Source organism: Ranitomeya imitator, chromosome 2 (genome assembly GCF_032444005.1).
Source record: "Ranitomeya imitator isolate aRanImi1 chromosome 2, aRanImi1.pri, whole genome shotgun sequence".
Classification (NCBI taxonomy): domain Eukaryota; kingdom Metazoa; phylum Chordata; class Amphibia; order Anura; family Dendrobatidae; genus Ranitomeya; species Ranitomeya imitator.
The window spans coordinates 650,429,441-650,447,282 of NC_091283.1; the positions used below are offsets into that span (position 1 = coordinate 650,429,441).

Genomic DNA, 17,842 nt, shown 5'->3' on the forward strand with positions numbered 1-17,842 from the left:
GCGCTTTTCGTTCCATGAGAAGCGATCTCACAGATCTCGGTGGCCATCTTGGGACACCCAGCGCTGATCCTGCAGTACTGCTCCAGCCTTCCTAATCTCTGGATCCGGGGTGACAACCGATATACAGACATCACATACATTGCGGACCTCCCCTGGGGACTCAAGACACAGGACCTGGGTAAGCTGCAGATACATAGCTTAACCCTTCCCCTGCTAGTAAGCGCTCTCCTCAAGGTTACTATGTCTCAATCAAGGCCTCACAAAAAGTCTGGGAAAACCCACACAGTATTTTTTGCTGCATGTAACTCTTGTAAGGTCTCATTACCCCGGGGACACAATACTGCATTGTGCACAGCTTGTGAACCGGCAACTGTTGAGGAACCACCTGTTACTGATCCCGAACCTACTGAGCCTGGTCCCTCTGAGTGGGCTACCTCCCTTACCCGGTCTATGGCATCCCTGGCAAAAGCGTTAGAATCATTTCGAGACCCCTCCTTTAACCAGGGCACTCTTACGGATGACGCTTCTGATCCTCAATCTTCCAATCTTGCCTTGCGCAGGCGTGTACTATGGAGGACAGAGAATGAACTTCAATCCAATATTGCAGCCAGCATGCAGCCAGCGGGTAAGGAAAGGGTGAATCAAACACCCAAAAACCCCGCCCCTATGGCTGAAGATTGTTCCCTCCAAATTCAGGTGACAGAGTCCCTTTAAGGAATTTGTTGAATCCCACAGGATCCGTCCCAATAAACGATTCACAGGGCATAAGCCCATGGAATCAAAATATCCCTTTGCCCAGGATCTAAGAAAAGATTGGCACTCAACTTAATGCTTGTGAGATTTTAATCGTAGTAGCCAAAAAACGTTTCGGTCCTATATCTGGACCTTCATCAGTTACGTACGATGATGAAAAAAGTGAATGACTGTAGTGTCATATAAGGCACAGCATGGTCTGCGTCTGGTATTTGCGCAGATAGGTTTAGGCACACAGAATGGACTTATTCACGCTGATAGGTGCTCTGCTTGTGTCCAGACACGGAATCCCCGCTTGACAAGTTCTTTCTTTTAGTATCACATGGTGTGGGAACCTACCTGGGCACCACTAGTAGTAGTGCACACGGCTTTATCTCTAAGAAAAGATTGGTCTCAATCTCCCCCCGGTAGATCCTCCAGTATCACGCCTGGCTACTAAATCTATTTTATCCTCTTCGGAGGGCGCCTCTATTAAAAATCCAACCGATCGTCAGATCGACAATATGGCACGTTCATCCTTTGAAGCCTCAGCAGCCGCACTCTTCCCATCTTTTGCTGCTACGTCGGTGGTTAAGGCTATGACCCAATGGGCTGAGGTCTTGTCCGCAGCGGTGCTTGATACCGATCTCCCCCCCGAGATAGCAGACCTTGCTACTCAGATAGCCAGAGCGGAAGATTTTGTAGTTACCACGTCCCTGGACGATGCTAACTGTGCTTCTCAAGCAGCAGCAAACACCATCACCATCCGGAGATCCTTATGGCTCAGGGACTGGCGTGCGGATTCGACTTTCAAAAAGTCATTGACTTCTCTTTCATATCAGGGCGGTTGCCTTTTTGGCGAAAAGCTCGACCAATTAATTTCCGACGCCATTAGAGGGAAGAGTAAGTTTCTTCCACAACAGAGACCCTTTTGGCCCTTTCGGAACGAGCAACAACAGGCCCAGTTCCGTTTTTTCGCTTCAACTCAAATTGGTCCTCTACTTCCACATCCTCCAGACCTGGCCGGGCACAACGTAGGGATAGAGGTCCTCAAACCTCTTACAAACCTTCCCACTCTTGGAGGCAGGCCTAGGCAGTCAGGGTCCAGACCGGGCAGGTCTCCCACACAACGACTCCCTGCGGTATCCGGAGGCTTTCCTTCAGCGACACGTGGCTCTTGGTCGTTCACGACAAATGGGTCTGCGACCTAGTGTCCTCCGGATACAAGATAGATTTTCTCTCTTCCACCAAATCGCTTTTTCCTGTCTTCTCCCAGGGCAAAGGCATCAGAGTTCTTCCAGGCCATAAGCTCTCTAAAAGAAGATGGGGTTATTATCCCGGTTCCTCAAAGCGAAAGGTTTCAAGGTTTTAATTCAAACCTGTATATTGTTCCAAAGAAGGACGGTACAGTACGGCCCATACCGGACCTAAAACTGCTGAACAAGTTTGTCGGTGCGACAGTTCCAGATGGAATCGCTTCGTTCTGTCATCGCCTCCATGGAAAAAGGCAAGTTCCTAGCGTCCATAGACATCCAGGACGCGTACCTCCACATTCCCATTTTACCTTCTCACCAAAGGTTTCTTCGCTTCGCAGTTCAGGAAGATCACTTTCAGTTTGCTGCTCTGCCCTTCGGCCTCGCCACAGCTCCCAGGGTATTCACCAAGGTCATGGCGGCTGCCGTGGCCATCCTCCATACCCGAGGTGTAGTGGTGTTACCGTATCTCGACGATATCCTCATCAAAGGCCCCTCTTTCCGCACCTGCAAGGAGGCCGTGACCATCACAATAGATACGCTTTCTTGCCTGGGTTGGAAGATAAACTTCAAAAAATCTTCCCCAGTTCCAGCTCAGTGAATTTCCTTTCTAGGAATGATACTGGACTCGTCCCAGGGGTTGGTACTTCTTCCCCCGGAATAGATCTCAGTCTTACAGCGGGAAGCTCAGAAGCTCTCCCAACCCCATACTCACTCTCTACGTTTCAGTATGAGAGTCCTCGGCAGGATGGTAGCAGCTATGGAGGCGGTCCCATTCACTCAACTACACCTCCACCCCTTACAACATGCTCTCTTGGCTGTGTGGGACAGGAACCCGTTATCTCTCAATTGTCGTTTCCTTCTTCCCCAGCAAGTCAGACAGTCTCTCAGGTGGTGGACTTTGAATTCCTCCCTGAATCAAGGGAAGTCCTTTCTCCCAGTACACATTGGCTAGTTGTGACAAGTCTTCTGGACTGGGGAGCAGTGTTCCATCATCACACTGCTCAGGGCCGCTGGTCTCTTCAGGAAGCTCGCCTGCCCATCAACATCCTGGAAATACAGGCAATCAGGTTGGCTCTTCAATTCTATCCCTGACGGGTCGTCCCATCAGGATTCAGTCCGACAATGCCACGGCAGTGTCATACATCAACCGGCAGGGGGGAACACGCAGCAAGGCAGCCATGTCCGAGTTAGGCCACATCCTTCGTTGGGCCGAGGAAAACCGCTCAATGATATCAGCGGTTCACATCCCGGGAGTGGAAAATTGGGAGGCAGATTTCCTCAGCTGCCAAGGTCTCGACTCCGGAGACTGGGGCTCTCCATCTGGAGATCTTCCACCAGAACTGCTGTCGTTGGGGAACCCCGGACGTGGATCAGATGGCCTCACAGCTAAATTCCAAGGATCTCAATTTCATAGCTCGGTCCCACGATCCGGCAGCCATCTGGGCAGATGCACTCGTTCACTTGTGGCATCAGTTCCAGCTTCCATACATATTTCCCCCGCTTCCCTTGCTGCTGAGAGTCATCAAGATCAGAGCGGAGGGGATACCAGTAATCCTCATTGCGCCAGATTGGCTGCACAGGGCCTGGTACGCTGAACTAGTTGCCGATGTACCCTGGCGATTACCGAATCGCACAGACCTGTTGTCCCAGGGCCCCATTTACCACTAGAACGCCGAGGCCCTTTGTTTCACGGCATGGCCGTTGAGTCCTGGGTGCTGACACAGGCAGTGTTCTCTCAGAAAGTCATTTCTACCATGATCAGTGCTAGAAAGCCTACGTCCATGCGTATATATCATCGCATTTGGAAGACCTTCTCATGGTGCCAGGACCATGGACGCTCTCCTCTTGAATTTTCCGTTCCTTCCATCCTCAAATTCCTTCAGTTGGGTTTGGACTTAGGTCTTGCCCTTAGTTCTCTCAAAGGGCAGATTTCAGCCTTGTCAGTCCTGTTCCAATGTAAAATTGCCAAGAGATTACAGGTGAAGACGTTCATTCAGGGAGTCTCCTATGTGGTGCTGCTCTATAAGATGCCGTTGGAACCATGGGACCTTAATTTAGTCCTCGGAGTCTTGCAAGAGGCTCCCTTTGAACCTCTGCAGGATGTTTCCCTGTCTCATCTGTCATGGAAAGTTGCCTTCCTGGTTGTGGTCACGTCCATCCGACGAGTCTCAGAACTGGCGGCCTTGTCTTGCCAAGTTCTTTTCCTCATGATAAGGTGGTTTTGAGAACATCCCCGTCTTTTCTACCGAAAGTTGTCTCATCTTTCCACCTCAATGAGGAAATTGTCTTGCCTTCACTTTGCCCGGCGCCAGTACATCGAACCGAGAAGGCTCTACACACACTGGACTTGGTGAGAGCTCTTAAGAGATACGTCTCGAGGACGGTGTCTTTCTGCAGGTCAGATGCCCTGTTTGTGCTCCCAGAAGGACCAAGGAAAGGTCTAGCCGCTTCCAAGGCTACGATAGCCAAGTGGATTCGTTCAGCTATCCAGGAGTCCTACCAACTTAGAGGTCACTCCGACCCAGCAGGGATTAAGGCTCATTCTACTCAGTCAGTGGGTGTGTCTTGGGCCATCCAGCACCAGGCGTCTGCGACTTGGTCCAGCCTGCATAAGTTTACAAAACATTACCATGTCCATTCTCAGGCCTCAGCAGATGCGTCCGTCTGCAGAAGAATTTTGCAGGTGGCAGTGCCGCATCTGTAACTTATGGGTACAAGGAGCAATTGCAGTGGTACAAGGAGCAATTGCAGTGGATTGTTTCCCACCCAGGGACTGCTTTAGGACGTCCTATGGTCCTGTGTCCCCCAATGAGGCATAGGAGAAATAGGGATTTTTGTGTACTCACCGTAAAATCCTTTTCTCCGAGCCAATCATTGTGGAACACAGCACCCACTCTGTTAGCCTATTGGCTTTAGTTTTTTTCTGTGTTGACTAGGTTTTGACATAGTTCATTCTTGTTAATTGTTAAGCTCCTACTGTTTTGTTACCGAACTGGTTCATTTAGAACCAGCAGGAGGGTGTATACAGCAGGGGGGAGTTATTATTTATGTGTTAACTTAGTGTCTTCCAAGTGGCAGCAGCATATCACCCATGGTCCTGTGTCCCCCAATGATTGGCTCAGAGAAAAGGATTTTACAGTGAGTATACAAAAATCCCTATTTTGAGGTTACCCACTTTAGAGCAAGCAACATACAACTGTCCATGTGAAAAACACGGGCTCTCCAAATTAATGCCAGCTTCTTTAAGTGATTGACCTTGTGCTTTGTTTATAGTCATAGCAAATGCAAGTCGGATTGGGAACTGCAAACACTTAAAACTGAAGGGCATGTCGCTGGATAGCAAAGGAATACGCAGAATGAAAACATTTGCTCCCATAGAGTTTCCCATAAGAATAGTGGCTTCAATAACATTGTGCATTGTCTCATTCCCAATCTTGTGCCGTTACACATTTTTGGTGGGTCAAGGTTCCGAAGCAAAATTATTGTGGCTCCTTTTTTAAAGAGCTTATGCGGTGGCATTCCATCAGGCTCCAATGAATTCAGGAACTCAAATGGATACATTATGGCTTGTTCGCTCTCCATGACTGAATCAATAAACATGTGGTCGCTAGACCAGGCAGCCTTCCCTGAATTAGTAGATTTATGGAGCTGACACTATCATTTTTAGGCGCTAGGATTGCACGACAAAACCACTGATGGTTGTTAAAATTGTTACAAATATCAGGGAAAACTTGGTCAATAAATTCCATTACCGAAGATGTCATTTCACAAAAATCTTGCGGAAAGGAAATGAGACCAGTAGTGGAATTAGTAGGGAACCTGTCATTTCCAAGGCATAGTAGCTGGTGTGTAAATTTGTCCGCAGTTGTATTTCCCATCAAATGAACAGGCATATTAGCAGTAACAGTTTGCTTCTGAACATGTATCCACAGATAAGAAGATTTTAGACAGGCATTCAGCTCATCCGCTGGTGTTGCTCCCTTAGGAACAGGTAATATCTGGCAGAAGTCACCTGCAAAAATTACAATTCCCCCCATTAAACGATCAGTTCCCCACAGATCTTTCAAGGTGCGATCAAGGGCCTCGATTGCTTTCTTGTGCGCCATCGTACATTCATCCCAAACAATTACTTTGCAAGTTTGTAATACCTTAGCTTTCCCAGAGCCCTTAGTGATATTACAGACAGGAGTGTCTGACAGCGCTAGATTAAAGGGCAATCCTAGTTCTGAACGAGCCGTGCGCTCTCCATCTAAAAGAGTGGCCGCAGTCCCAGATGATGCAACAGCCAAGGCAATATCATTGTTTGAGCGAATTTCTGAAAGCAGCAAATTAATTAAAAATGTTTTACCAGTACCTCCTGATGTATCTAGGAAAAAGTCCCACATTTCCACTGGAAATCTGAGCCATAATTGCCATATTGTCATCAACCAAAAGAGGCTTATTTAATATGACAAATTCTTTACATTTTTCCAAATCATAGCTTTTTTTCTTGCAGAATATATCTGTTCATAATATCAAAGTTTGGTTGATTTTGTGCTGGTAAACCTAATTCTATTCCAGAATGCTGTAGATAAGCCCCTGATGCCAGTGGTCTTAGCTTATAGGCAAATTTTGGGGTGACAGATTCCCTTTAAGCTAAATTACAAAAACCTTGTGATAGATTAACTTCAAGTTCATGAAACCATTGCTATTGATCATCTTGAAAACAGAAAAAACCAGAGTTATTTTTATGTTAAATTACAAACATGGTCAATACAGAGTATTAGCACACCATATGTTCCAAGAGTGGTACAATGGGCTACAGTACATTACCTATGTTTGGTAATGTGCCTTATACTGAAGCTACAGAAGCAAGGACTGGGGGAAACTATATGCAGATGGGTAAGGAAATGGCTAAATAACAGGAAACAAAGTTGTCATAAATGGTACATTCTCTAAATGGAATATAGTCATCAGTGGGGTACCACAGGGATCTGTGCTAGGACTGATCCTTGTTAACATCTTTATTAATGATCTAGTGGATGGGATTGAGAGTAAAGTTTCAGTCTTTGCTGACGACACCAAACTATGTAGGATACTAAAATCTGACCTTCATATTACAATATTGCAAAACGACCTGGATAAGATGTCTGAATGGGCAAACACTTGGCAAATAAGTAATGATGAGCGAGAGTACTCGTATCTCGGGTGACCTCTGACTAGTTATGACTGCACGGAGATTTAGTTTTCATCGCGGCACCTAAATGATTAACAGCTATTAGCCAGGCTAAGTACATGTGGGGGTTGCCTGGTTGCTAGGGAAACCCCACATGTAATCAAGTTGGCTAATAGCTGTATATCATTCTGCTGCCGTGATTAAAATTAAATCTCCGAGCAGTCATAAATACTCGGAGGTCACCCGAGCGTGCTCGGGGGTGGGGTGGGGGTTAAACCCGAGCAACAAGTATACTCATTCATCACTACAAATAAGGTTTGATGTAGCTAAGTAATGCACTTAGGACGGAGTAATCCTATTGCTGAATATACATTAAATAGGAGCATACTTGGGACTACAGAACATGAGAAGGACTTGGGTATTCTGGTCACAAGTAAGCTGAGCAGCCGCAAAAGCAAACAAGATTTTAGGGTGTATAAAAAGAGATAAAATACCATGATCACAACGTATTGTTACCCATATGTAAAGGCCACATGCAGAATATGGAATTCAGTTTTCGGCTCCATTTTAATGGAATATCGCGGCGTCCAAAGAAACTTAATTCTGGCGTTTTTACTTTTTTTTTTCTCGCTACGCTTTTTAACCATCAGGTTAATCCTTTTTTTATTGATAGATTGGGCGATTCTGAACGCGGTGATACCAAATATGTGTGTGTTTGATTTTTTTATTGTTTTATTTTAAATGGGGCGAAAGGGGGGTGAACTTTTATATATATTTTTTTTTATATATTTGTAAAAACTTTTTTTTTTACATTTGCATGCTTCAATAGTCTCCATGGGAGACTAGAGGCTGTCATAACCGGATAGGCTCTGCTACATGCAAGCGATGATCAGATCATGTATGTAGTAGAATTGCTCACTTGCTATGAGCGCCGACCACCGCCGGAGCCCACATCAAAGGGAAGGAGTCCGACATCGGCGTAAATGTACGCCCGATGTTGGAAAGGGGTTAAAAAACCCCATCTCTAATCTTCCCTTCATCTCTAACCTCCTGGAACGCTTGGTCCACTCCTGTCTAATCCCCTATCTCTCAGATAACTCTTCTTGACCCTCTTCAATCCAGTTTCTGCTCTTTACACTCTACTGAAACTGCCCTCACTAAAGTTTCTAATGATCTACCAACAGCTAAATCTAATGGTCACTAATTCTCCTGGATCTCTCTACAGCATTCAACAGATCATCAGCTCACTATGCTCAGCTCCATCGGCCTCAAGGACACTGTTCTCTCCGTTTTCCTCCTACCTCTCTGACCGCTCCTTCACTGTATCTTTTGCTGGCTCCTCCTCCTCTCATCTTCCCCTTACTGTTGGGGTTCCTCAAGGATCAGTCCTAGGCCCCCCCCCTCCTCTTTTCCTTGTATACTGCCCCTATTGGACAATCAAGCAGTAGATTTGGTTTCCAGTACCATCTCTATGCTGATGATGCCCAATTATACACTTCTATTCTTGACATCACCCCTACATTATTACAAACCACCAGTGATTGTCATAGCGCTTTCTCCAACATCATGTCCTCCCTCTATTTGAAACTGAATCTGTCAAAAACTGAACTCCTTGTGCTTCTTTGATCCAGTAACCTACCTGTGCCAAAAATTGCCATTTCCGTATGTGGTTCTACAATTACTCCCAAGCAACATGCCCGCTGTCTTGGGGTCATAATTGATTCAGGGCTTTCATTCACCCCCCACATCTGATCACTGGCTCACTATTGTTATCTGCACCTCAAAAACATTTATAGAATTCAACCTTTTCATACTTTCGGCTCTGCAAAAGCTCTTACTGTTGCTCTTATTAATTTTCGTCTGGACTATTGTGACTCTCTATTAATCTGTCTCCCTCTTACCAAACTCTTCCCTCTCCAATCTGTCTTGAATGCTGCAGCCAGGATCATATTCCTCACCAACCATTACACCGATGCCTCTACATTGTGCCAGTCATAGCACTGGTTACCCATTCACTCCAGAATTAAATATAAACTTATTACTCTCACCCATAAAACACTCCACAGTTCAGCACCACCCTACATCTCCTCCCTTGTCTCAGTCTACCACCCTACCTGTGCCCTACGCTCTGCTAATGACCTAAGATTAACATCCTCAATACTCAGAACCTCCCATTCCTGTCTCCAAGACTTCTCACGTGCTGCGCCAATTCTTTGGAATGCACTACCCAGGATAATTCTATTAATCCCCAATACCTACAGTTTTAAGTGTGTCCTAAAAACGCATTTCTTCAGACTGGACTACTGCCTCAACACATTTATTTAACTATCCCTGTGTGGGCCATTCAAAGTTTTCACCATAAGCCGTTTCCTTGTATCATGTTCTCACACACGTTATGCATTTAATAGCCCTCTGTGTGTACTTTTACATATTCTGGCTGGTAAACTGTTCATGCAGCTTCACATGAACATCCGATTTCTTACATTTTGGTTGGTCCGTACATTACAAGCAATTGTTACCATCCACCTTTTGTGTCTCCCCTATTTCCCCATAGATTGTAAGCTTGCGAGCAGGGCCCTCATTCCACTTGGTATCTGTTGTGTATGTGATTATTGTTATGCTGTAATGTCTTTTATTGTCTGTACAAGTCCCATTTAAAATGTAAGGTGCTGAGGAACATGTTGGCGCTATAGAAATAAAATTATTATTATTTTACTAAGCAATCATCCTCTTCATGAGGTGATAACCACTCACATCCTATCTCATAAGTATTTTGTTCGTGTGTTTACTCCATCTTTACTAAGTGGGTTTCCTGCACAGAGCAGAACATGCTGCAAAAACAAACAGTGTGTGTGAACATCACCTAACAGTACTCAGTAAAGAAAACTATGGGGTGAGAACCTTAATGATTTGCACAATTTTGAACTACACACAATTGTGATAACTAGATAATATTGAATAAAATGTAGTTTAGCCATGCACGCATCACATGGGCTTTGCAGCGGAGGATTAAAGTAAAATCTATTCCAACAACTTAATAATAAATTCAATATCTGATTCTGAACAAAATATTTTCTATAATTCCAACATGAAAGGCATTCGAATAATCAACAATTGAGAGACAGCTTTTGAGAGACAGCTTTTATGATCAGCAAAAGTGTTCAGCTAAAGCTGGAATCTCCCACACGGCAATATGAATATGAAGATGGTGGTGGGGAGTATCTCTGAAAACCTCCCCCTATTTTTTTTCTTTTTTTTTTCTCTTTCTCTCACTTTTTACAGGTACAACAAGACCGAATGGAGAATCTGGGGTGATGATCTCATCACGTGGCAGCTGGTAGAGAATCTGCGACTTCCGGTTTTACTGGTACTGAGTGATTTTCGCAAAAGAGGGACTTATGTGAAATTTGGACATTGATGAACAGTTTTGATTCACACATCGGGGGGATGCATAATGTTCAAATTGAATATATTGTTATGCTTCATACTAAGACCCCTTTTAGGGGAGATTTACCCCGTAAATGTTAATCTTGAATGAGGAGATTTTTGAGGGGGGGGGGGGGGGGGCGAGCCTCATATCCCTCTAGTTTCAACATGGGAGAGGTGGAAGGAAACTGTTACTGCTATAGATATTGAAAATGTCAAAATTTCTATGAGAATTTAGGAAAAATATAAGGCGCTTTATGTTTTTGAAGTTTCAGGGGTGCAAATAGTTCAGGGCTCAGGTATTAAATATATATAACATTAGATGCTATTATTAAATTTTAAAAAGTAGGCGGACGGGAGACTGATTGGTTTGGTTTGGTTTAGTTAATGGCGGAAAAAAGAGAAGTCAATGAAGAGGTTAATGTGTGGGGAGGGGGAGGGGGGGGAGGGAGAGAAAGAAGGGGAGGGAGGGAAGTAAATGTTCATGAGTCCACTACTATTACACTAATAAGCTTATTACCAGCTGTGATGACATTGTTTGACAGATCATATCCGAACGGGAAAAACTACACTAGATCTCGCAGAAGAAAATGCTTTGTAGTCAAAAATGGTTAGGTTAATAACTTGGAATATAAAAGGGCTGCGTTCACCGAACAAAAGGCTGATGATACTCCGTCACCTGAAAAGATTAAAAGTAGATATAGCCTTGCTTCAGGAGACACATCTGGATAAAAAATATTTTTTTAGGATGAAGAAGTTATGGGTGGGTGAAGTCTATGGCTCTAGTTCATTAGACAGGAAAGCGGGGGTCTTAATACTTATACATAAAGCGCTGGCGCATAAAATAACATCTGTAGAAACGGATCAGGAGGGCAGGTTGATTCATTTGAAACTCCAGATACACAATGACAGTATTAGTTTATATAACATATATGCTCCTAACGCAAACCAAAAGAAATTCTTTATGTCCCTACAGAATAAAGTGCTGACTGATAATGGTGACAGCATAATTATAGGAGGAGACTGTAACGAAGTGCTTAGGGAGGAGGAAGACAGACAGGGGAGTTTAATGAGACTGAGTTTAGGTGGTGGAAGTAGACTTACAGGGAAAAAAGGCTATTTAGAAGACATGATAACGAATTGGCAGCTGAAAGACGCGTGGAGAACAACACATCCTATGGATCGGGAGTACACACATTACTCTCACGCACACAAGACATGGTCAAGATTAGACATGTTCTTTATTTCAGACAAGATATTACATAAAATGCTAGATACTAATATTGAGGACATGGTGATCTCAGATCATAGCCCTGTTACTCTAGATTTGGCTGACACACATCGGAAAGGGACAGACTATTTATGGCGATTCCCAGAGACCATGACAAAAGATCATGATTTTGTGAAACGGATGAGGGAATGGTGGACGGAATTTGCATCTCATAACGGAGAACATAAATCAAATTCTAGATTATATTGGGAAACTGCAAAGGCGGTGCTAAGGGGAAACATTATAGCTCACACACAGAGGTTAAAGAAGCGCATAAAAGACCAGTTCTTAATGGCAAGCAGTGAAGTTAGGACCACATATATAACGTATAAAAACTCACTGTTAGATGAGGATAAAAATAATTGGATACGAGCCAAAAAAAATTTTGAAGAGTGGGCGGAAAAAAGGGAACAATTATATAAAAATAACTTTGAAATAGAGTTGAATAGATATGGGGATAAAGCAGGGAAAATATTGGCTAATTTAGCTAGGGGAAGATACGCTTATGCATCTATAATGGCAATTAGAGACTCAAGAGGGCAACGCCTGATGGACCCCAAAGATATAAATAAGGAATTGGGCAAATTTTACACTAAGTTGTACAAAGAGGAGGGACGACAGGACGTAGCAGGGGATGTATGGCTGGATAAAATTAAAATTCCCGGATTGACAGATGAGGAACTACAAGAATTGAATGGGTGCATCACGGAAGAAGAAATTAGTATGGCAATAAAGGGGATGGGAGCCAATAAGGCACCTGGACCCGATGGATTTAATGGTTCTTTCTATAAAGCAATGAGTGAGCAAATAACTCCCACACTTAAAGAATTATATAATCGTATTTTACAAGGAGAAACTATGTCAGAAGTCATGAATACGGCTTACATAAAACTTCTCCCAAAGGGAGGGAAAGACTTAGAGGACCCCTCGGGTTATAGACCGATATCACTGATAAATCAAGATGTCAAACTCCTCTCAAAAATTATGGCAGATAGGTTGGCTAAAATACTGCCAAGATTAATATCGAAACATCAAACAGGCTTTGTAAAGGGAAGGTCAGCCGTTGCTAATATAAGAAAAGCCATGTTGTTGTTAGACATGGTTAGGAACAAACAATTGGAAAAGGGGGAGGATCCAGCAATGGTCACATTAGATGCAGAAAAAGCATTCGATAATGTGAGGTGGCCATGGCTGGGTCAAGTACTAGACAAAATAAACCTAGTAGGCCCATTTAGGCAATTTCTGGAGGTATTGTACCATAACCCCAAGGCAAAGGTATATACAACGGGGTTTCTTTCCGATGCCTTTGAGCTGAAGAAGGGAACAAGGCAGGGATGCCCTTTATCCCCTTTGTTGTTTAATCTAGCAATCGAACCCTTGTCAAGGTACCTAACTGATCATAGCTCTTACAAAGGGATAAAGGTGGGAAAGGAGGTGGTCAAAACTGCTTTGTTTGCAGATGACATAATTTTGTTTATGAGAAATCCAGAAGAAGATCTTCCTAGGTTACTATTAGAGATTGAAAAATTTGGAGAATTCTCGGGCTTTCGATTAAACAAGACTAAATGTGAAATTCTGTTCATGAGAAATAATGTGAAACGTGGTCAGGGAAATAATATAATGGGCATCCCGAAAGCGACAACATCTATAAAATATTTGGGAATACATTTGGGAAGTTCGCCGAAACAGATGTATGATCTTAATTATAAGCCTATTATAGACAAAATAGAGAAAGAATTGGAAAGATGGGGAAATCTACCCCTCTCACTACTAGGCCGCTGTCATCTAATTAAGATGACAAGCTTTGCGAGATTATTATATCCAATGCAGACTATTCCAATGCTAATCCGACACGTAGATGTTCTCAAATTGAATAGGGCTTTTTCTAAATTTATTTGGAGGGGGAGAAGAGCGAGACTTGTTATGAGAACACTAATGCGTCCAAAAGAGGGAGGAGGAGTAGGGTTGCCGAATATTAGAGGGTATAATCTCTCGTGCTTAATGAGGAATGTAGTTGATTGGATTAAAAAGACAGGACGCTATACAGATTATACACTAGAAACGGAATTTTGTGGCTCATGGGATTTGACAGCATTGCTTCACACGCCACTGTCATACTTACCACCAAATATTAAACACTCGGTTATTTGTAAAGACACTATTGCTACATGGAAAGCAGTAAGGAAAAAACTGAAAATGTCATGGAGAGTGTCAAAGCACCTGAATCCTTGGTCATTTCCAGCCTTTAAATTGGGAAGGGAAAATAAATTATTCATAGAATGGTCTAGAAAAGGAGTACAGACACTAGAAGATTTACTACATTTACAGGAAGGTCGCTGGTTGACGGGATCTGAGGTATTAGACAAATATGAGCTACCGGGATTCCATTTGATGCTATATAGTCAACTGAAGCATTATGTACTAGATTTCTTACAAGATGTAAGCAAGGAGGTTGATTCAGATGTGTGGAGAGACTTAGTCACTAAAGACATTAAGGAAATATCGATCTCCTCGATATATGGGTTGTTGAGAGATGTATTACGACCATCAGGGACAGACAAAGTGTTTTGCAAATGGGAAAAATACATGAAAGATGAAGAACTTGAGCATAAAATACTACATGGATGGAAATTGGTAAGGGAACATATCATAAATGAGCAATGGAGGGATAGCCAATTTAGAATAATGCATAAAATAATATGTGGCTTTAATATACCGCCAACTCCACAGAACCCTGATAGGCAGATGAGTTGCCCCAAATGTGGCGCATCAAGAACAGATATGGAGCATGGCATGTGGTCGTGTCCCAAGACACAAGAGTTATGGACAATGGTTCAAGATATGTATCTACAGATGTGTGGGATCTGGGTGGATTCTAGCCCGATGTGCTGGCTGTTTCATTATACGACAGGCAAAACAAGAGGGGGTCAGTTACATGATCTGTTCCATACTATTGCTTTGGTGACAAAACGTTTAATTTTGCAATATTGGTTGGCTAGTACACTCCCAGGGATAAAAGAGATTAAAGCAGGACTAATGGCTGTCCTATATTTAGAAAAAAGAGAAGCAGAAAGGGATAAAGATAAGATGACGAAAAGATTTTTTAAAAAATGGAGAGTGTTCATAGAATCCCTATTGTCGACAGGGGAAATTCAAGAGATAATGAGGTCCTTTGTTAATTCAGATTGGTATTTGTTAGAAGATTTAAGTGGTAGTTTGGATAAATTAAAATTTGTCACATGATAAATGCATCAGTTGGTGTATGTTCTGGATTTGATTGTCGGATTCCAATCATTGAAGCTGGTTAGATGTGGACATTAGGGGATATGTAATACTATTTGTGTTACAAAGATTAATGTTTGTTTTATTTCTATGTAATAATTTAAAGCAACATTTGCAATATGTATTGTACTTATTTGTTTAAAAAAAAAAAAACAACCAATAAAAATGATGTTTTAAAAAAAAAAGAAAGGCATTCGCCTCTGTAGAAGTTAACAGATGTGTATCAAAATTTGATTTCGCCTACAATCTGAACAAAAAAGGTTTTAACTCATGAGATTATTTTTCTATATATAATGCATATATCTAAAAAACAATGGTTTATTATAAAACATTTTTGACAATCTGAACATGAACAAGATTTTCCACTGTGTGAGTTGCCAGATGTCTCTCAAGATGTGACTTTCTTGCAAAACGTCTCCCACATTCTGAACATAAAAAAGGCTTATCTCCTGTGTGAGTTATTTGATGTCTCTCACAATGACGTTTGACCACAAAACTTTTCCCACATTCCGAACATGAAAATGGCTTCTCTCCTGTGTGGGTTCTCTGATGTTCAACAAGAATTGATTTCTTGGTAAAACATTTCCCACATTCTGAACATGCAAATGGCCTCACTCCTGTGTGTGTCTTCTGATGTCGATCAAGATGCGATTTTTTGTAGAAACCTCTTCCGCATTCTGAACATAAAAATGACTTATCTCCTGTATGAGTGAGTTGATGTTCGACAACAGCGGATTTCTTGGTAAAACATTTCCCACATTCAGAACATGCAAATGGTTTCTCCCCTGTGTGAACTCTTTGATGTTCAACAAGAATTGATTTTTTGGTAAAACATTTCGTACATTCAGAACACGAAAATGGTCTCTCATTTCTGTGCATTCTCATGTGCATGGAAAGGTTGAATATATTTTTATAAGGTCTTCCACATTCAGAACACGTAAATATTTTATCTTTTCTAGTGCCTGTAGTTTGTTTAACAGTCTGTGATTTATCACATGGCAGTTCTTCGTTAGTTGGATCAGATAATACATCTCTTCTGAAAAGGACTGGTGGATCATTTGGAGTAAAGAAGTGTTTCATGGAAGAAGGGTGAAAGATATCTTTAAGCTGTGCTTTATATTCTGGGAATAAAGGATATATTGCTGAGAGTTTGGTGCTGTCATCTGCTGAAAATAAAAGCAGATTTTAGTTTTGATCTCATAACATGATGTACATAGTATACTGTATACACATGGACATAATTGTTGGTATCCTTCGGTTAAAGTAGAAAAAAGCCCACAATGATCACTGAAATAACTTGAAACTGAGAAAAGTAATTTTCAATTTAAATTTCCTGAATATCAACTAATGAACATCACACATTGCTTTGAATTGTGGTCAAACAAAAAATAAAAATAAACTAGTCAAAATGTCTCGAACAAAAATGATGGTATCCCTAGAAATGATTGAAAATAATTTGATCATGTGAAACTAAGGTGTGTCCTATAATTAGCATGACACGTGTCTACAATCTTGTAATCTGTCAATCTGTTTATTTAGAGCAGGGGTGGGTGACTTTTCATCTGGCCCGAGGGCAGGTCCCCGGAGTCTGCAATGCTCGGACGGCAACCCTATCCTGCTGGCCCTTTAACCCCCAAAGCACGCAGCGTTCATTGTAGAACACTAACTGCACATGAATGATGACATCATTGGGGTGGGCGGGTTAAAGCCTGAGTGGGCAGGGTTAACAACTGGGTCGGCGGGGTTAACGCTAGGGTGGGGTTAGCGCGCCCAATGCTCTCTCATCCTCCTGTCCTGGAAGAGGAGCTGCTGCCAGAGAGTCCAGAGCGATCTCTATGCCAGCAGCTCAGTGCCTGTCTGCTGGTGATTTCTGTGACTTTCTGCTGGTGATCTTTGCCCCTCAGCTATGTGCCCCACCTGTGATCTCTGTGCCCCCCAGCTATGTGCCCTAATATAATCTCTGTGCCCCCGAACTATATGCCCCCCTGTGATCTGTGCCTCCCAGCTATGTGCCCCCATGTGATCTTTGTGCCCCCGTGATCTCTGTGGCCCCAGCTGTGTGCCCCCCTGTGATCTCTGTGCCACATGGCTATATGTCCCCCTGTGTTCCCTGTGCCAACCTGGGAAGGAGCAGACCGAAAAACAAAAAAACGTAAAAAAGCCTCGGGGGTTAAGGGGTTAAAAGTAGTTTAAAACCACATTTGGGGTATCGTTGTACTTAGGATAAATTGCACAACAAATTTTGGGGTCCATTTTCTCCTGCTATTTTTGTGAAAATTAAAAAAATGGGGCTAAAATAACATGTTTGTGGGAAAATGTGATTCCTATAATATGTGGTTCATATATTATACAGCATAGGAACCAGGGTACGAAACAGGTGAGGTATTAGCCAGATATTGATTATTGATAGTAATGAATATACGGAATACCACCCTGTAACACTATTCACACAGGCTATGCATACAAAGCATATATGTAACAGACCCTCATGTGGCTAACCACTTAGGCTGCCGTCACACTAGCAGTGTTTGGTCAGTATTTTACATCAGTATTTGTAGCCAAAACCAGGAGTGGAACAATTAGAGGAAAAGTATAATAGAAACATATGCACCACTTCTGTATTTATCACCCACTCCTGGTTTTGGCTACAAATACTGATGTAGAATACTGACCAAATACTGCTAGTGTGACGGCAGCCTTAATGACCAGCCAATACTCACT

At 42.7% G+C, this 17,842-nt stretch overlaps 1 protein-coding gene across 8 annotated transcripts in view; it reads right to left on the bottom strand.

The window, feature by feature from the left end:
• Positions 1-11,444: 11,444 nt before the first annotated feature.
• LOC138667080 (zinc finger protein 684-like) overlaps positions 11,445-17,842 on the bottom strand; it is an 84,369-nt gene continuing 77,971 nt past the window's right edge. For 7 of the 8 annotated variants that reach the window (XM_069755364.1, XM_069755362.1, XM_069755361.1 and 4 more), the window contains one exon: positions 11,445-16,287. In XM_069755364.1, the coding sequence (XP_069611465.1) occupies positions 15,443-16,287 (845 nt within the window). In that variant the 3' untranslated portion in view covers positions 11,445-15,442. The remainder of the gene's footprint in view (positions 16,288-17,842) is intronic. The other variant, XM_069755367.1, reaches the window with a different exon arrangement.